General features: G+C 58.0%; 6 protein-coding genes across 6 annotated transcripts; 2 read left to right on the top strand and 4 right to left on the bottom strand.

Moving 5' to 3' along the window:
• Positions 1 to 228: 228 nt before the first annotated feature.
• Positions 229 to 4,024, top strand: LTHEOB_12048 (Snf2 family helicase; the record flags this gene model as incomplete). The annotated part of the gene is made up of 2 exons (XM_035508872.1): positions 229 to 2,115; positions 2,180 to 4,024. The coding sequence occupies 2 exons, from the start codon at positions 229 to 231 to the stop codon at positions 4,022 to 4,024; spliced, it is 3,732 nt and encodes a 1,243-aa protein (XP_035365461.1).
• A 606-nt stretch (positions 4,025 to 4,630) lies between these two features.
• LTHEOB_12047 (Arrestin-like protein) lies at positions 4,631 to 7,046 on the top strand (the record flags this gene model as incomplete). The annotated part of the gene is made up of 2 exons (XM_035508871.1): positions 4,631 to 5,110; positions 5,160 to 7,046. The coding sequence occupies 2 exons, from the start codon at positions 4,631 to 4,633 to the stop codon at positions 7,044 to 7,046; spliced, it is 2,367 nt and encodes a 788-aa protein (XP_035365460.1).
• Positions 7,047 to 9,750: 2,704 nt separating this feature from the next.
• On the bottom strand, positions 9,751 to 10,461 carry LTHEOB_12046 (uncharacterized protein; the record flags this gene model as incomplete). Its single annotated transcript, XM_035508870.1, has 1 exon — positions 9,751 to 10,461. The coding sequence occupies one exon, from the start codon at positions 10,459 to 10,461 to the stop codon at positions 9,751 to 9,753; it is 711 nt and encodes a 236-aa protein (XP_035365459.1).
• Positions 10,462 to 11,019: 558 nt separating this feature from the next.
• On the bottom strand, positions 11,020 to 13,498 carry LTHEOB_12045 (Molybdenum cofactor sulfurase; the record flags this gene model as incomplete). The annotated part of the gene is made up of 2 exons (XM_035508869.1): positions 11,020 to 13,343; positions 13,402 to 13,498. The coding sequence occupies 2 exons, from the start codon at positions 13,496 to 13,498 to the stop codon at positions 11,020 to 11,022; spliced, it is 2,421 nt and encodes an 806-aa protein (XP_035365458.1).
• Positions 13,499 to 14,367: 869 nt separating this feature from the next.
• LTHEOB_12044 (Nudix hydrolase) lies at positions 14,368 to 16,478 on the bottom strand (the record flags this gene model as incomplete). Its single annotated transcript, XM_035508868.1, has 6 exons — positions 14,368 to 14,650; positions 14,705 to 14,777; positions 14,910 to 15,070; positions 15,134 to 16,049; positions 16,107 to 16,328; positions 16,391 to 16,478. 6 exons carry the CDS (start codon positions 16,476 to 16,478, stop codon positions 14,368 to 14,370), a joined length of 1,743 nt encoding a protein of 580 aa, XP_035365457.1.
• An 803-nt stretch (positions 16,479 to 17,281) lies between these two features.
• LTHEOB_12043 (Secretory component protein shr3) lies at positions 17,282 to 17,966 on the bottom strand (the record flags this gene model as incomplete). The annotated part of the gene is made up of 2 exons (XM_035508867.1): positions 17,282 to 17,862; positions 17,921 to 17,966. The coding sequence occupies 2 exons, from the start codon at positions 17,964 to 17,966 to the stop codon at positions 17,282 to 17,284; spliced, it is 627 nt and encodes a 208-aa protein (XP_035365456.1).
• Positions 17,967 to 18,737: the final 771 nt, after the last annotated feature.

Here is an 18,737-nt window from a genome sequence, read left to right as displayed (position 1 = left end):
GTGGCTATGGCGTCTTCGACCATGAGACAGAAGCCGGTGTCGCGACTGTTATCCACGCACGTCACCGTTTCCCCGGGCTCTTCTGGCGCGCCACACCCTTGCTTGGAGCTGCAGCTCTTGTGGGCAATGGGGGTTGATGGCGAGGAAAGTAGCCGGTCGAACAGCGTCGTCGCCACGCTTGAAAGGGAAGTGCTATCGTATTACTTCCCTCCAGCCAGCCCATCCGACATGCCGTGGAATATTCAATCCTTCTACGAGAGCGTCCATGTACCACCTACGGATTCCAGCGAGACACCCGACATCCCGAAGGGCCTCTTGAACTGCACCCTCTACCCCTTTCAACGCCGATCTGTCCAATGGATGTTGCAACGCGAGGCTGTCAAATTGAGCGAGGGGAATGTTGTCCCTCTAGATGACGCGCATGCCCAATCGAGACGCCCTGCGCTGTCTTTCGAGCCTGGCTTTGATTGCACCAGGCGTCGTTGCTACGTGAGTCATCTGCGCAGAATGGTAATCAGCGATCTCTCGATGCTGTCGGACAATGAAACGGCCAGCAACCGGGGTATCCTTGCAGAAGAGATGGGCTTAGGCAAGACGGTTGAGCTCACTGCATTGATCAGTCTTCACCGACGTACAATTCAACATCCAACCGTATTTGATAGATATACCGGGTCTGAAGTTGCTGCTAGCGGCGCAACACTCATCATCACCCCGCCGGGGATCTTGGAGCAATGGAAAAGAGAGATCAACACCCATGCCCCTCAACTCAAGGTCTTCCATTACCGAGGGATGCCACCAACTACGGCCCCGAAGAAACATAAAGACTCAGACATGGTCAAAGAACTGTTGAACTACGATGTAGTGCTCACTACATACCACATATTGTCTCGAGAAATCCACTACGCGAACACAGCCCCCAAACGCGATCTGCGTAGGCAGAAACAATACGAGCCCCGGCGGAGCCCGCTTGTCCAGATCTCGTGGTGGAGGTGTTGCTTGGACGAGGCGCAAATGATAGAAAGCGGGGTTAGCCAAGCCGCAACGGTGGCCAGGGTGATCCCACGGGTAAACGCTTGGGCTGTCTCCGGAACCCCGGTGAGGAAGAATGTCCAAGACCTCCTCGGGCTCCTCGTCTTCCTTCGTCTCGAGCCCTTCTGCAGCTCCAAGCCCCTGTGGAGCCGTATTGATGAGAAGAGCTTCCACGAAATTTTCTCGACCATTGCCTTGCGCCATACGAAGGACCAAGTTCGTGAAGAGCTTCGACTACCGCCCCAAAAACGGATCGTCATGCTCGTCCCCTTCACTCCGATCGAAGAACAGAATTACAGCCATCTGGTCCAGCAACTTTGCGAGGACTGTGGGTTGAGCCCGGAAGGGAAACCGATGGGAGACGACTTTAATCTGGAGGATCCGCGCATCGTGGAAAAGTTGCGCGGCTGGCTGACCCGCCTTCGTCAGACCTGTCTCCATCCACAAGTTGGTGGGCGCAATCGTCGAGCTTTGGGACGTGGCAACGCGCCTTTGCGAACGGTCGATGAAGTTCTGGACGTCATGGTCGAGCAAAACGACACTCTTGTCAGAACGGAAGAACGGGAGCATGTCTTGGCTCAGGTAGTGCGCGGCCACATTTTTGGGTTTGCCAAGAACGACCCTGAGCGTAGTCTCAAGGCACTGGATATTTACAGCGATGCCCTAAAGCAAGCTGAGATGTTCGTCACTGACGCTCGCCGGGATCTAGCCCAAGAGGCGGCAAAGTTGCGTATCCGAGTGGCAGGCTCAACTGACGGGCTAGAAGTGGATCCGAAGGCGGAGAGTGAGGGTGAGAGCGAAGAGGAAGACCAGGATGGGAAGAAAAATGGTCGCATGGCTATCTTGCGCAAGGCGCTCCGATCTGCGCTCGAGGTCCAACACATTTGCACATTTTACGTTGCATCTGCGTACTATCAAATCAAGACCAACGAAGACCTGACACAACCTGAATCGGATGCTTTCAGGGAGTTGGAGAGGTCTGAGATGCAGTATTATGACCAGGCGAAGGTGATAAGAAAGGAGTTGCTGCGGGAAAGCCATTACAGAGCAGAAAGAGTCATGCGAAAGATCAAGGCTCAGGCCAAGGTACGTGCAATATTATTCGAGAGGCGTTTTCTCTTCCAATCGGTATTGCTGACGGTGTACCCAGGCTCCGATCACGGAGATCCCTATCCCCGATGATCATGGTGGCATAGAGAGCCAAAGGATCCTGGAGAAAATGGACCGTCTGGCCGAAGGTCTCAACGAGCAAGGCATTCGACTCAATGAATGGCGGCAAGAGGCTGCCCGGATACTGCTGATGCCTCTGGTCGATGAGGACGACCAAGAAACCACTGGCGAAGAGTATGAAGCTAGCACGAAGGCTCAAGATGAACTTCAGGCATATATCACCATGCTCCGTGCTATCATTGCGGACAGGCATCGCTTCTTGACAGGCCAAACGAATAATTTTATTGACGAGGAAACGAATGCAGCCCGAAAACAAGCCAGAGACGGAAATGGCCCGGCGCCCGAGTTACTGCTGGAGCTGGCTGCGACGCGCGATCGACTTAAGCCTACCGACGCCGACGATTCCTTGAGGGGCATCATTGCAGAAGCCCGGTCCCTAGCCACTACCTTGCAGTGGTCTTCGGAGAGCAGAAACGCGAGAGCGGGCGTAGAGCTAAGACTTGCGGAGAAGCAACTCGAAGATACGGGCAAGATTTTCAATGCAGAGATCAAGAAGTTGGTCGAGCTGGAAAAGGAGCTCGAAACGTATCGGACTTGCATGAACCTGCGGGTAGAATTTTACAGGCAGTTGCAGGTTCTCAGTGATCAGCTTCAGCCATACAAAGAGGAGCTGGATGAAACGCTTGACAGGGAAGCCTTGCGCGCCCAGGAGCTGAAGGAGAAAAGGACAGCCGATCGGCTGGCAGGACTCAAGACGAAGCAAAGGTTTCTGCTCCACCTGAAGAGCGAGTCGAACGAGCAAGATGGCCCACGGCTATGCGTCATCTGCCAGAGCGACTTCGACATCGGCGTGCTTACAGTGTGTGGTCATCAATACTGCAAGGAATGCTTCACGGTGTGGGCAAGACAGCATCATACCTGTCCGCTCTGCAAACGGCGGCTGAATCTGAGCCGGGACTTCCACGAGATCACGTACAAACCCAAGGAGCTGCGTGCGCAAGAGGAACGCCAAGCCACGCCGCTATTAGACGGGCACTCGTCTCCCGGGTCGGGAAGCTCGTCCATCTACACCGAACTGAGCCAGTCGGCAATGAACGAGATCAAGTCATTCGACCTGAACGGGTCGTTTGGCACCAAGATCGACACGCTGGCGCGGCATCTGCTGTGGATCCGACAGAACGACCCGGGCTCCAAGAGCGTCGTCTTCTCGCAGTACGGCGACTTCTTGAAGGTGCTGGGCGACGCGTTCCGGCAGTTCCAGATTGGATTCGCCAACATCGCGGAGAAAGGAAGCATCGAGAGATTCAAGCAGGACGCCAGCGTCGAGTGCTTCCTCCTCGACGCGAAATCGGACGCGTCGGGGCTCAACCTGGTGAATGCGTCGTACGTCTTCCTGATGGAGCCGCTCATCAACGCGGCAATCGAGCTGCAGGCGATTGCGCGGATCCACCGAATCGGGCAGCAGCGGCCGACGACGGTGTTCATGTACCTGGCGGTGGAGACGGTGGAAGAGAACATCTACGACATCAGCGTGCAGCGGCGGCTGGAGCACATGGCAGGACGGGCGAAGGGCAAGTGGCGGTCGGGCTCGTCAACGCCGGGGCTGCAAGAAAAGGAGCTGGATGCGGCCAACACGCTCGAGATGCAGCAGGCGCCGATTTCCAGGCTGCTGGTGCAGAAGAAGGGCGGGGGCGAGGTGGTCAGCAAGGAGGACGTGTGGAGCTGTCTCTTCGGGCAGCGGCAGGCGAGGGGGCGCGGCGTCGTGGAGGAGGAAGTCGGGCGGTTCCTGCGGGCGGAGGCGGCGGAAGGCAGGATGGGGCAGTAGTAGAGGTACGTAGCGACGAAATGTCTGCTGGCACGGGAACGCTTTGTCTGGCAGCGTGCATTCCGCACCGACCCGTGGGATCGGATGCTTGGCGAAGGCTTGAGTGGATTTAGCTGGCGAATCAGCGGGCGCGGGTCGTGGGGCAGCGCCCTCTTGTTGCGGCCGGTTGACAGCGTCAGGGACTGGCGGGCTGGCTGCGCTGTGCTGCGCTGCGCGCGCTGCGCTGGCTGATTCTCGCACGGCCTAGCTACCCCCTAGTCCGCGTTCCCTCTCGTTCGTCACAAGTCACAAGTCAAGCGGCCACCCTTGCGCCGCCCCAGGCCCTCCCTATATCATCTACCGCCAACGTCTGCCCCTGCGCTGTTCCACCGCTTCGTCTTGTCCCGCATCTTGGCACCTCAGGCTCAGCGAGCCAAGAACACCACCATCGCTGTGTACGCCCTCCCCACCTTGCCCTGCACTGCTGCTGTGCTGAAGCTGACGTGCGATGCCCCCCAGCCCGCCTCGCCGCGACCGCCGAAACCGCTGCCGCCCCCTGCCGCGCACCTCACCGCGCTCCATCTCGTCCTGGGCTCCGCCGCATGATGTGAGCACCTGCACCCGAGCATGCCTACCAGTACGGCTCGCGCATCCCCCACAACGTCGCTGTCGCCGTCCCCGGGCCCGGGCAGGTCGCTGCTGTTGAGAATCAAGTCGCCCTTTTTCGGCTCCAAAGCCCGCCACATCTCCGAGTTCTACATCAAGCCCGACGACCCGCACCGCCAGTACTCGCCCGGCGACATCATCACCGGCGCCGTCATCCTCAAGGTCGTCAAGCCCATCCGCGTCACCCACATCGTCGTGTCGCTGCACGGCTATGTCCAGGTCTACAAGAACCCCAACTCGCCCGGTGACGGCTACCGCTCGCACTACTCGGCGATAGCCACCGGCAAAGGCAGCCGCATCGGCGGCTATTTCGGCAATGGCTTCGCCTCGCTGTTCGAGGACGAGGTCGTGCTGTGCGGCGAGGGTCGTCTTGGCGAGGGAACCTACCAGTTCAACTTTGAGCTGGAGTTCCCCAGCAAGGGCCTCCCCAGCAGCATCGATGTGAGTTGTCCCGCGCGCTCCCGTGTGCAAGCTGCTGACCCGTGCCCAGTTTGAGCGAGGCACCATCTCGTACATGCTGACGTCAACAATGACCCGTCCCACCACCATCATGCCCACTGCCACCTGCGACAGGAAAATCTACCTGATCGAAAGCATAGACATCGCTCCCTTGATCCGTCCCAAGCCGAGAATCGTCACCCTCGAACGCGTGTCCCGCCGGTCAAGGGCGAAAAGCAAGGTCAAAAAGGGCACTAACACCGGCTCGGGCTCCAACGGCGAAGGCTCCAGCGGCGACCAGTCCAACGGCCAGCCCCCGACCGAGCCTTCTCGCAGCAGCCGAGTCTCGGAGCTCAGCGAGGAGGTCGACACGCCGGGAAGCCCGGCCCCCAGCGACACGAGCTTCGAAAGCCATTTTAGTAGTAGCCAAGGCGGCTCCTCCAACGCGTCGGGCGCACTATCCGCAAGAGGGACCGAGAGCGGTAAGCAGGGCTCGAGCAAGAGCGTCTTCGTGGACAAGAAGCCCATCACCGCTACCATCGAGTTGTTGAAGGCTGGCTTCCTTCGCGGCGACAGCATCCCGCTGAAAATATGTGTCAGCCATACCAAACACGTCCAAAATCTGCGCGGGATCATCGTCACTCTGTATCGGCAAGCCCGGGTGGACATGCACCCCGCGATTCCCGTCGTAATGAATGCCAAAGGCGAGAAGGTCTCGAGCGAGGATTACTACCCGAAATCGAAGACGGGCCTCGGCGGATTGTCTCTTTCTTCTGCTGGATCCAGCCATGTTTTCCGGAAAGATCTCGCCCAGTCCTTTGCGCCTCTGATCGTGGACCCTCGCACACGGACTGCCGAAGTGAAAGCATCAGTGCGCGTGCCAGACGACGCCTTTCCTTCCATCACATCCGTTCCCGGGGCGATGATATCCTTCAAATATTACGTCGAGATTGTCGTGGACCTTCAAGGAAAACTCACCGGGCTGGATAAGTATTTTTCTAATTCGGGCATGATGCTCGCCAGTGCTCCACAGCTCGGCAAAGCCGAGGATACCAACTCTGGCGTCTTTTCGGCTTGGGGAGGCCATTTTTTGGACACGGAGCCATTGCGGAGGGACAAAGGCGTCGTGTCTTGCGTGTTTGAGGTGATAGTTGGCACTAGGGACAGTGACCGGCGAAAAGGAAAGCGGAGAGCAACATCCGACAACGAACTTGACCACCCTCTTTCCGTCAATGGAGACGTGAACGATCTGAATGAGGAACGGTCTCAGCTCACAGGCTACGCATCGCAGCAAGCTGCGCTCCCTCTGCAGACCGAGCAAGACAATTACTACTACGGCCAGCCTCTCTACGGCGAAGGTTATAGTGAAGAAGTACCGCACCCTTACGCTCATCCGACATATCCCGTGTCAGACCTCACCAACGAAGATGCACTGCCTGAAAAAGAACGGCTGCGTCGTGCAGAAGCACGTTTGATGCCCAGCCAGCCACCAGTAGAAGGCGGCTCTTCCGCAGCTGACGCGATTCACGTGCCCTCAGCACCCGTCATTCCGGAGGAAAGGCCTAGTATGATGTATCAGGCTGCATCTTCAGCAGACGTTGCAGGCCCCTCCGCCCCTCCGCCGGTCGCATTTGGGCCACCATCTCCAACCGCCTCCGAGGAGACCGCCGCTCCAACGTATGAAGAAAGGCAAGGAGAACCAAGTCACTCTTCTCAACCCGCAGCCACGGATGACAAGCACGAACTCGCACGAAGGAGGCTTGAAATGGATAGGAGTGCACCAGACGAGGTGTTAAACGAGAGAGGAGCGGGTGACAATGACAGTAGCCCAAGCGCTCCACCAGTTGTTACTCTCGCCCCTTCGGCACCTGTGCTCACGGATGAGGAATACGTCTTTCCTTCAACGCACCCCACTGACCTACCGAGATACGAGCGGTGATGAACAATAACAAGGCGTTAAAACTTTGGCGTTTAAGGATGTCAGGCACGAACAAAGTTTGGGGCTCGTTAGGTTCGATCTTTGACACGAGCATTGGGCACATCTCTCCTTTTTATATGTAATTTTTGTTTTGTTTTGGCGTGTTGATACCCAGGTCCGGCTCGGAACGATCGCACGGGCTTTTGGCTTAAATTTGGGAAAGAAGGGGTTTAGTGTTGACGGCTGCATGTCATCCTCGTTGTGGAAGAAGTGAAATAAAAAAAATAATCTACTGGGGTGCTCTTGTCTTAACTGAGAGATGAAAGAGGACATTGGCATTCAAGCCTGCTTTCATCTGTTCTACAAGGGCTGATAGGTCGGAGGCAATGGGGCAGTCAAGATAGACGCCACCATTAGGAACTTATAATCGCAAGTGAAAAACGAACAGATGATAAAAAGAAAGGAAGTCCCATTCGGTCCGTTTTTGACGAGAGCTACCTAGTGCTAACATCCAATGGTGTGTGCTTACCTTACTCGAGAAGAGAGCTTCATTGACCTTCCACAACTGTCTACTTTCCGGCCAAGACTAATGGCTATGCATCCTTTCTATTTCTCCACGTTTACCCACATACTACCACCGCCATGATCATAGCAGGACCCATAAGCAGGCTAACTGTCGACAGGCGGGTGTAAGTAAGGACGGATGGGTAATGTGCTCACGCAGAAAGAAACTCGATTCATTGTCAGCACTAATAAGAGTGTGATGTGCACGGTGCTCGTTTCGTCCACGCAAGTCGCAAGACGATCTTATAAGGGTCTGCCACGTTAACTTCTTATTTGCCCTGTGCTTATTGGCCCTCTTTCTATTTTGGTCTTCCCTCCGCGTTCCGATGCCTGAGGCTGTGCGTCCGCGCAGGAGCATTATCACGGCTGAAACCTGTTTCTTTTGGAGAGAAGAAGTTTAGCGTGCCTGATCGGCATGGATGCCCTCGTTCCTGAGACTTTGCGTGTGGCCGACCAATCGTTGGCGATGGTCATCGTTCGAAGCCGACCCACCATGGGCGCTGAGCCAATCAATCGATGCGAACCGGGATGCATACGCTACGTGAGGCAGCGGCGAAGCAAAGCGAGACGAAGAAGCCACGAGAAAAAAAAAAGCGGAAGGGCTGAACAAACAAAATGCGGTCGGCTCTTCCGAATCAATCAAGTCAAGCATAGGTGCCTGCCGGCTGATTGTACAGGCGAGGTGGCGGCCGGTAAAACCACCCCTGGAGCGCCCGACTGCTATTGCATGTTGTGCTGAAGGTTGTTGCAAGCCAGCAGCCGCAGTGGAAGCAGGTCACGGTACTAAAAGCCGGGGTGTGAGGCTAATAAGCGCCCTTGTGCTCTAAGCGCCCACGCGCTGGGGTGCCGGGAGGCCCGTGCAGCATGTACCTGTACCATCCCCCGCCCCCCCAGAGCAGCAAGCCCTGATTGGTCGGAGGCCGGGCGCTTCGAACATGCACGATCTCACACAAGCAAACGACGCACCCGCCGCCCCTCGTCGTCCCCCCCGTGTTTCGTGTCAATCCTCTTCGAAGGGGCTGCTAAAAATGGTCATGCTAGCACGCCATTGGTTCAGCAGAACCGCGCAGCTCCTCGTTCCCTGCTCTCATTTGCCCCCTCCTCCCCACCCCAGCGTCACCACCGGCGGGCGCTTCGTGCTGATTCGTTCGCTCCCACGGGAAGGTTACAGGACGCCGGGATGGCATTTTTTAGGGTCGGCGGCAAAGAAACCACGCCGCTTTAACGCGAGCCAACACAACGGCCACCTCTTTCCCTTCCTCTTCCTGTAGACAGGAAAGCGCTGTGGGTACGGCTAGGTGTGCTGCATCGAAAGCAGCAGTTGCCCCTCTTGTCGGACCCAGTTCCGGCGCATCGGCAAACTGGCTCCTCTTTTCTTCGTTTACTTTCTGCACACGACCGACGAAGCGCGTCTGGATTGGAATGTTTGTTTTGATTCCCATCTCCGTGTTCTTCTCCTGCTCTCGCTATCCCCTGTATGCACGACAGCCTCCAGTGCGCCCACTTATGTTTGACCCGTGTACACGAGAGATATGTATCCCAAAAAAGACAGTGAAAAATTGACGCCCTCCCATGTTTCCCACATCTCGCCCACTGCGCCCGGCGCTAGAACCAAGGAAAAGGCCAAAGAGACTTTGTGATCAGACACCCAACAAGTTGTAACAACAAGCCAATGGCACCACCCTATGCAACTCGGACGACAAAAGGAGCCGGATGTGTGCTGTGTCGACGTCTCGCGCCCAGTAGAGCGGAAGCAAATAGAGTCAAGAAGCAGAGTGCCGAAGAGTAGAAGTAGTATGCCGCTTGCGTGATATGTCGAACTTCATCCGAGCAGATTTTGTTTGTTTTTTGTTCAGCAAAAGTTCGTCAGAGCCATTACGTCGTAGATAGGTCTCCCTCCTCTAAAGTAGAGGCAGCACCTCGGCGGAGGAACCACCCCCGAAAAATAACAAAGGAATTATGGAGAAGGCAATGAGGGACAAAGGAATAGGTAAAATGAAGGCGAAGATAGCACTGTCCATGCGCATAGGCGCGGGAGAGATAGCGGTCAGCCGCTCGCCAATGGCGGCAAAGTGGACAGAATAGGCGGTGGAGTAGGTGGAGCTGCGCGGCGTGAGCAGAGCGCACGCGTGCGGCACGGCACCGTCTGCGCCGCGGCCATCTACTTGATTCGTCTCCGCTTGCCCTTGGGCGCAGGGTCCAGAGGGGCGACATGTCCAGCATCGACCGGGGTGCGGGTGTAGGTGACGGTGCGAGTGACGACCTGGCGCACGCTGACTGCGCGCGTGTCTTTGGTCTTGGCGTCCAGGCTCCACGCGCCAGGGCTCATGGTTGCGCTGTAGGGCGAGTGCAGCGAGCGCGCGCTCAGAGGGGTGCGCAGGGCGGGAGAGAAGGGACTCTGCGGGATGAGCAGGCGTGGGGTCCGCGCAGACATGGGCCGAACGAAAGGCGATGGTGGGGGGATGGTGACGCGCATCTCGGTTGCCGCCGTCTTCGCAGCGTCGGCGGCTTTGGTCTCGTCAGGCGGCGGCGAGCCGCTGGATGAGGCGGGCGAGGCGGGCTTGTCGGCAGCAGACGAGGTCGAAGTGAAGGTGGTTGCCGACGAGGCTGACGACGTCCGTGACGTCGGCGGTCTCTCCTCGAAGGTGAATTTGGTGCTGGTGCCGGTGGGCATGGGGCTCATGAGGGCAGGCGAGAGGGCCTTGAGGAAATCGACGTAGGCGGCGGGCGGCGTGATGGGCGTCTTCTCGCCCTCCTCGCGCTTGACAATCGACGGCGTGGCAACCTGCGGGCTGCGCAGCTCCGACGGGTACGTGGCCGACACGGGCGTCTTGAGGGCCGGCAGAGTTGGCTTCGCAGAGGTGGCAGCCATGGCGGGCGATGTGGGTGCGGGAGTGTCGACGGGCACCTGGAGAGGGCGAGTGGTGATATTTGGGGGTGGTCAGGCGTGCCGCTGGGCGGATGTTTGGGCGCGTAGCTGAGGGTTAAAACAGCGAGGGGTGTGATGCAAGCCGGACAGGCCCTTGTAGGCTAGCAGCGGGGCCTGCGAGGCGAACGGCCGGCCAGTGCGAGCGTGACCGGTGAGGTGCGGCGCTTATGGACGCCGCGCAGCTGTGACTTGTAGGCGTCCTTGCAGCGGAGGCAAAACAACGAGTGCGTGCCGGCAGAGGGCGCGCGCAGCGGCCCGTTTTAAGTCGTTCCGCTCTGCTGCTGCTGCCGCCGGCGAAGCGCGCGAGTCCAGCGCCCGCATGCCACTGGCTGCGCCTAGGACCCGCTGCGAGCGCCAGCCGCCCGGCCTGCACCAGCGAATGAAGCTCACGTGGCTGCGGCGAAACGACACGCCCTTCGGCTTGCCGTGCGGCTTGTGCCACAGCTGCCGGCAAGCCGTCGTCCTTCCGTCCAATCGCTATCAATTCGCCCGTCGTCTATCTCACTCCGGCACCACTGCGTCGCCGACGGAGATGGTGGGATGCTGCGCCAGCACCGACCCCTCCGCCTGCCACGGAACATGGCACGCGTGCTGCCCAAAGTACACCTTGCCCTCCCGCCGCCGCGTCTTTGCCAGCGTCACGAACGGCTCCTCGTTCTTCGTCCCCGCCTGCTGGTCGATGCACACCATCTGGCACCGCCGGCAAGCCCCAAGCAGCTGGAACCGCTGCTGCCCCACCGCAATCCCCTGCCATGAGTCCTCCGCGTAAGGCTGCTCGCCGCCGGGCCGGCTGTGCAGCCGCTCTGCTATCACCACGTTGGCCCTGAACACCTCGGCCTCGGCTGCCTTGCCGCCGCCCGCCTTGATCTGCTCGTTGAGCCGGTTAACGCTGGAGCGCGAGATGACCAGGATCGGGCTCTCGTTCGACAGCAGGATTGGCCGCGCCGCGTCGGGGAACGCGCCTGGCATCGTCTGCTGGAGGTGCGCCTTCGCGTGCCTCGTCGAAGCGCCTGTGCCACCGGCGGCTGGGAATCGCGCCAGCGTGCAATCAACCCCCAACGCCTGGCTGAAGAAGTCAGAAACCCTGCTCGATGCGTAGCGCTGCGCGGCTACCACGTCTCCGCACACACGTGTTGAGATCGCCGACTTGTGTCCGTTGGGCCCGGCAAAATACGAAGGATCTGCGGAGAGTGGGATGCAGATCTCTGAAGCCGTGTCCGATGACGCACTTCGCACACGGAGGCATCCCTGCTCCAAATCGATGCTCGGTCGAATCAAGGCCATGCGTGGGTACTTCTTCTGGCTCAACGCTGCCCCGCTGCCCCGGTGCACCAGGCACCATTCGCGATCCCAAGCAAGCCCTTCCTTGCGCACCTCCCAAGCCTTGCCTGCCGGTATCTTCCACCCGGCACAGCTCTTGATCGGATAGATGGCCAGGCTTTCCACGTAGAACCTGCTGTCTGCCCTTCTTGCCCCTGACTCGGCCAATGGCGCCTCAACGTCTGTCGTTTCCACAAAGAATTCCCGCACAAACTCCAAAAATCTGTCGACGTCCGTCGTGGTGCTCGGCGCTCCCACGCTCACGCGGATCATGCCTGTCGGCTTGCCGCCCATAACGTCGTTTTCATTTCCACAGCGCTGCCCAGCCGAGAAGTTCTCCTTCATCTCCCACGGCGACAAATCCAACGCTGCGGCTATGCCGCCTGGGTTACAGAGGCCTCCTGTCCTCAATTGGATGTTCTTGATGGATGCTAACCGCTCGACTTCGAAGTTACTGGCCCATGCTCCCTGGCTGTTGCGAATGTTGAAAGCAACGATTGGACCCTGTTTTTTGGAATCGCTGTAGGCATTCGACGCATCGGCGTATATCTGACACACGGGCAAGCCGTTCCCATGCCGGAGGGATGACAGCCCGTCGAAAAGTCTTTTTGCAAGGAACATGGCGTGACGCGAGACGCGCTCCAGGCTCCCGAACAGCTTCTGGTGCACATCCATGGCCGAGTGGAGCGCCATGATGCTGTGGATGGGCAGGGTTCCATCTTCGAGATGATCATGCAGTGATTCTTCTTTTTTGGCGTGCCACTGTTCCTTCAAACAAACTACCATGTCCACCGTCCCGCCGCCGAAATACCGCCTCTTTTCGAAGATGGCGGCGGCCGTCTTGCGGACGATCATCGCTCCGAGATCCGGGAAGCCGAACACCTTGTACAGACTTAGGACCGTGAAATCCGGGGCCATCTCAGACTCGCGAAAGTCTAGCGGTGAAGTCGAAACAAACGCAGCCGCATCCAGGAGGCTGTATGTGGCCTGCTTCACGCTCAGTTGAGCGACTCGTGCTCTAGCGCACCAATCCAGAGGTAGACGGCGTCCGTTCATGTTCGACTGTGCGGGGTAGGCAAAAAGCTCCACGGGGGCGTCGGGCGAGATGTCCTGCTGGGGCTTGTGCGTCAGCCACTGCTCCACCTCGTCGTCTGAGGAGAAACAGCGGTGTTGGCTGGCCAGCTCCCGCACCCCAAGTAGACTCGTATGGCATTCTCGGTGGTAGGCGTAAGAGAAGCCTCTGGGTTGGTCACGAAACGCCTCCAGCACAAGCTTGACGCCTGCAGTGGCGTTTGCCACGAAAATGACGTCGAAGTCTTCCGGATCGGCGTGGAACATGTGCAGCAGGCGCAGACGGGCATCCTCTATGCGCCGCGCCGACAGCTGGGATGCGCTGGACGCCGAGTGCGGGTTTCCGTACAGGTTGCCGATCATGTCAGCGGAGAAGCGATCGATCAGGGATTTAGGGTAAAGCGTGGTGCCGGCATGGTCGAGGTAGACAGAGTCTGTAGCACGCGCCCGTAAGCCACAGGTAAAGGAGCGTGGGCATGGGGCTCTGGGTACCTTTGAGCATAGGGAACTCCATCGCACGGATATCGTCCACTCCACGGTTGTAGGCGCCTGCGGTGGCGATGAGCTGGGATCTGAAGTGCGACAGCATGATTGATGCACTCCGCTTCTCAGCCGCAGTCGGTCAGTGGAGGCAGGCAAGGTGAGAATATATCCATCGGTGGGCAGGGGCGACAGTGGGGAGGCCGTCGGCAGTAGAATACAGGTCGTGGCAGGGAGGCGGCGGGCGCCGAAGGGTCGCCTCCGCAATCAGCACGCGCCACCGACAGTTTTCCGGACCGATGAAGCCGCAGGCGACTCAGTCCGAGTGGAATCAAATGCGTCTGTATCCGAGAGCGCGCCAAAGAATGGCCGGCTAGCAAGCAAACGTCCAGGGTAACAAAGGGCTCACGGGGCTGTTGTGGCAGCGTTCCGCAGGAGTGGCGGCCAGGTCCGGCAAAGGTGGGGGCACTTGGCCCTGGCTAGCGCTGCCGGATTAGGAAAGTGTGCACCTCCACCTTTCCTGCTCCGTCAACACCCTAAGTAGAACGCTGCAAAGCGTCATCACTTACTCGAACGAAGAGTAGATTACTATACCGACAGTCTTTGAGAGCACGAGGCAAGAAAGCCTTCACTGTCAGTCCGTACGCTTCATTATGATATCAAGAAAAGCTGGGTCTCTCCCTTGAGGCTAAGGCTTCTATTAAGAAAAGGAAAACTTCAATGTTTTTTTTGGGGGGGGTTGGTTGTTTTGTTTTCCCGTTTTTGTTTTTTTGTCTTGAATTCCTCCCTTCATCGTCGTGGCATGTTACGCAACGTCACCGGAGGCTTTGCCATGGGACACCTGGCCCATTCACGTCGCTGAAACCAGACTAGCTACACCCTGTTCCGATAATTACTCATATTGAGATGCCATACAGTCCGAGATTTCTTGTCTTGTGCTGCGCAGGAAACTGTCCGAAGAAGATGCCCATGCGGCGCTCAGGGTTCGCCAGTGATGACTCTCAGAGCGGTGGGGCGGTAGACGCTGGTACCGAAGATTGAACCTCCAGACTCCTCGCCAGGTCCTTCAGCGCGAAGAGGGATGTTGTCGAAATTATAGTTACGCTTGGCGCGTTGGACGCCGTCGCGACGGGCATTGGAATACTTCATCGTGTCCGAGGGAGAACCACCTCCAGCAAGACCGTGAAAGAACTTGCAGTTTGCACCGTTACGGCAGTCGCCCAAAAGCCAGTAACGACAGGTGACTGTCCGACCAGCACTACTGATGTACACGTCAGCCAGATGTCAGGATTGATATGATTGGGGATTGCCTTACTCGTCCATGCTGGTTTTCTCGTGGGCTAGCATCAACGTAGATGAACCAGTCTCAAGCAGCTTGTCGACAGCCTCTATGTAGACATTAATGAATGAAATGCTTAAAAAAGGAAAAGAGCTCCTCGTATTGATAATGAACTCGCAGCAGATATGCTACGTGGGCGCAGCGGCTGGCAAGACCTAGAAAATACGCTAGGAGAGCTTACCCTTGCTCAGCTCATGCGCCATGCGCATATCGACTGGCCACCCAAAGAGCCTCTCATCAGTCATCCACTTGACTATGTGCAAGGCATCTTTGTCTTTAGCCGCGTCCACAAGAGCATAGCCAGGCTGTCCGTTGGGACGACGGAAGATCGTGATGCTTTCGCTGTGAACATCAAAGCTGTCAGAAAGGCCGGACATATCCTCGTGCGTCATAAGGGAAGCTTACATTGACTGCCCCGCATTAGCCTTCTTCTCGACGAGCTCCTGAATGTCCTTGTCGTTGGCTCCAGAGGGAAGGTTGCTCATGCAAATGCGGCGACCGGAATTGACGAGGAAGTCGTTGCGCACAGCATCGGGGCCGTTAGAGCCCGACGAGATCTTCTTAGCATCAAAGCTCTTGTTGGTCTGGATATCACCGTCGCTAGGCCGAGCAACGATTGCCATATTCTCGGAAGTACCATGAGCTTGAGCATTATGGATAGCAAACTCTTCGGCATCCTTCTCGCGCTGGAGAGGGCCCTCCTCAACCTTCTTGACTTCAGCGTAGTAGCGGCAGTGAGCATCTGCTGGGGCCTCATTTCCATCCGCGTGCTTGCGGTTGTGGTCCTCAGCTTGCACAGAAGCATGCTCTTTGGAATGAATGGCAGTAGCGCCGAGAGCCATGCTTTTTCCAGTAGCTGCGGTCATGGCCGTGGTCGTGGGCGTGCTCGTGGGAACAATCTTGACGGCACCCCGCTTGGCGATCCTCTCCTTCGTAGGAGGCTTGTAATCCTGGCCCAAAAGAGACCTATTGGAATGATGGTGCTGAGCATTGGTGAAAGGCGTAAGCGGACTACCAGTAGCAACGCCGCCGCCGATGTTGCTGACATTAAGGCGAGGAGGATGGGGGATGCTTGTAGAGGCAGCAGAGCTCTGGTGCGAGTTCTCGGCAGAAGCTACATTTCCACGCGTAGCGAGATCGTGGTCGGCCAACGGGGAGCGTGAAACAGGCGCGATCGCTGGAGCAGATGCAGCGTACCTAGATCCACGAAGACCTCCAGGCACAGGAGCGAAGGAGGTGGAGATAGGCTGTGCATCAGGAGGGTCGTTCTCAACCAGGGCGGTTTTCGTGGTTGGGACTGCCTGGCTGGGGATAACCGGCTCTGGAAACCGGGGTGTCAGCCTTTGGGTAGATAAGGTATGGAGGGTGAGGGACTTACTACTGCTTTCCGTAGGCTTCGAGTTGTTCTGGCTGATGCTGAGCTTGAGAGCGGCAAGCTCGGCTCGAAGCCGCGCGAGTTCTCCAGTTTGATCCATGTCTATTTGTTGAGAGCCTTGCTCCGACACGACAGCAGTTTGCTTCGTCACCGCGTAGGCCGAGTTTGGGGGTGGCTGTCGGTAGTGAGTCTCATGCACAGGGAGAGGACGCGAATGGTGTGGAGCTAAAGAGAATGAAATGTCAGCGCGGATCAAGACCCAACCAAATAGCGCGTCGCATTTGTACCAGGTCTGGAAGGCTGCGCGAAGGAAGCCGGCTCAGAGCCTGCAGGCACCCGTGGGCGGTTGCCGTGCGGGATCTGCGAGCGTGGCATGTCGCATCGGCAGAGCTGAGTGGAAAGGGAAGAAAGGCTCGCAGCGATTAGAAGAGTGCGTGCTTACCGGTGGGCTTCAGATTGTTGGTGGAGAAGCCCGGCGGCGCGGTGCGTCGTGGGTAGATGGTGAAGTGAGGAGGAAGGTCGTAGCATGCGATTCACTTCAGCAGCTGCCTAGGTAGCGGTCACATCAGGAAGTCGCGCGCCCACTCGCTCCTTCTCTATGTTCGGAAAGGTGGGTTCCACACGCTTCCATCACCGTCGCTCATTGCAGTAGGCAGTGGAAGGTGGCACCCCTTCAGGCAAACGAAATTGCTAAGACTGCATAGCCCATAGGTTTAGACGAGCTCTTGCTACTGCAGAAAGATGTAGTCCCTTCCGGAATCCATCCCTTCAACGAGACCAGAAACGCCTGCCATGGCCTGGCTGGGGCAGGTAAGTAGTCAGCTCGCATCGGTACTAGACACGTAAGAACCAGAGAAATCGTTCTTCCGTCGGGCTCAGTTATCCAAACTCTCAAGCCGAGCAGATCATCGAGCGAATTTCACTCCAGTGGACTTTTTGTGGGTGGAATGTGTGACAAGTAGACGGAAATGGACTCTACAGAAGTGGGAAGCGGTAAGCAACACGACCGAACTTTGCGAAAAGAGCACCACAGTGAGAAGAGGCATCCCAATTGACCAACGACCTAATGCATAGCCAGTTTGGGCGGCATATCATCACGTGAAAAGATGCAGTCGCAACGTCGCGAATGTAAGAGCAAGGCCGGAGTTTTTCTAGGAAACGCGCGAACCCTCAGCTGTCTACTGTTTCTTTTTGCCCTCCTTTCCCTTGCGTTTTTCCTCAGCGACCCTATCCATTTCGGCAATCTCCGCATCCTCCTTCCTCTGGGCGTACCACTGGCCGGCCTGAAGAACCAGGACACCAACAAGGACGAGGGCAAGGATGGTATTGCTCGCGGCAAGCACGCGGAGACTGTCCTCGCGGCCAATGTACTCGACATCGCTGGCGGCGTCGACGCCGGGATCCGAGTCGACAATCTCGCCCTGGCCGTAGTTGCCCGAGGTGACAATGCGCAGGCCCTTGACGATGTTGGTCAGGTAGACGATGACGCCGCACATGTAGAGAACCAGACTAGCGCCGTCAAAGAGCATGTTGGCCTCGGAAGGCTTGTACAGCTTTGTGACGAAGCCAAGCAGACCGGTGCCAATGACAATGTGGAGGATGCGGCTGATGAGCGGCGGCGAGGCGTGCAGAAATTTCAAGTGGTTCTCCAGCAAGTCGAAATAGACATCACGGGTGTCGGGCGGCTGGGGAGCGTGCCAGAGGACATTGTAGTCGTAAGGAAAGGACGAGAAGAGGATGCCGAGGAAGAAGCAGGTGGCTGGTCAAAAGGCAGGTCAGCCAGGAAGGGGCGGGACGTGGGCTGCGGCAGAACTTACGGCCGACAATGAGGAAGGTCGCGAAGGAGTTAGCTCTGGCAACCATGGCTGCTGTCGTCACGCACGCGATAGGGGCGGCTTGGGGGAGATGTAGGGAGCAAGTCGGCCTGGAGAGCGCAAGGTGACGACGACTAGTGTGCGCCTGCGGCGCGGCGCCGTGCAGACGAGGTTCGGATAAGCAGTGAGCGCTGCCAAGGCCTGGGGCGGTGAATGCCGCTCCTCGTCGACCGTCCCTGCGCCCATCTCCCGCGCCCTTGGACCGGGTCTGCGCGTGCCAGGTGCTGTCGAGTGCCCGTCGGCCTGCGCCCCGCCAGCTCGTCCGCAGCCATGCAGGTGCTGCCCGGCCCCAACCGCGCGGGCGTACAGTCTCCTCTCGCAGCCGATGGCTAGCGTGGATTTATTTTTTGGTCATGTCATGGGTAGTTGAAGCTATCGTCCGTACGTGTATGTAGAATTTTTCATTCGACATTCTCGTCCGGACGATAGCTTCAACTGCCCACATACGTTACTTTTCTGAAGCAAAGCTGGGGGCATAGTTACGCTATGTTCTAGAGCCCTGCTATCCTTCGCGCTAGCCATCGGCTGCCGCACCCCTCTGTAGGACGTCCAATATCCGCGGCGCTGGAAGGTGCCGGGCAACGCGGAAGCCGCGGGCCCACATGGCGCTGCTCTCCCCCGTCCCCGTCTGGCTGGTCAGAGGCCCACCGCACAATCCTCCCCCGCCAGCACCACCAGCAATGCCGACTGCGCGCAGCCGCGCTGCAACTACCGCGCTTCCCACGACGCTGAGCCGCCGCTGGCCGGCCGTTCCTGACGG

This window comes from Lasiodiplodia theobromae (assembly GCF_012971845.1).
Source record: "Lasiodiplodia theobromae strain AM2As chromosome Unknown scaffold_56, whole genome shotgun sequence".
NCBI lineage: Eukaryota > Fungi > Ascomycota > Dothideomycetes > Botryosphaeriales > Botryosphaeriaceae > Lasiodiplodia > Lasiodiplodia theobromae.
Note: the sequence above shows the minus strand (reverse complement) of the source record. Positions and strands in the feature narration are given on the sequence as shown.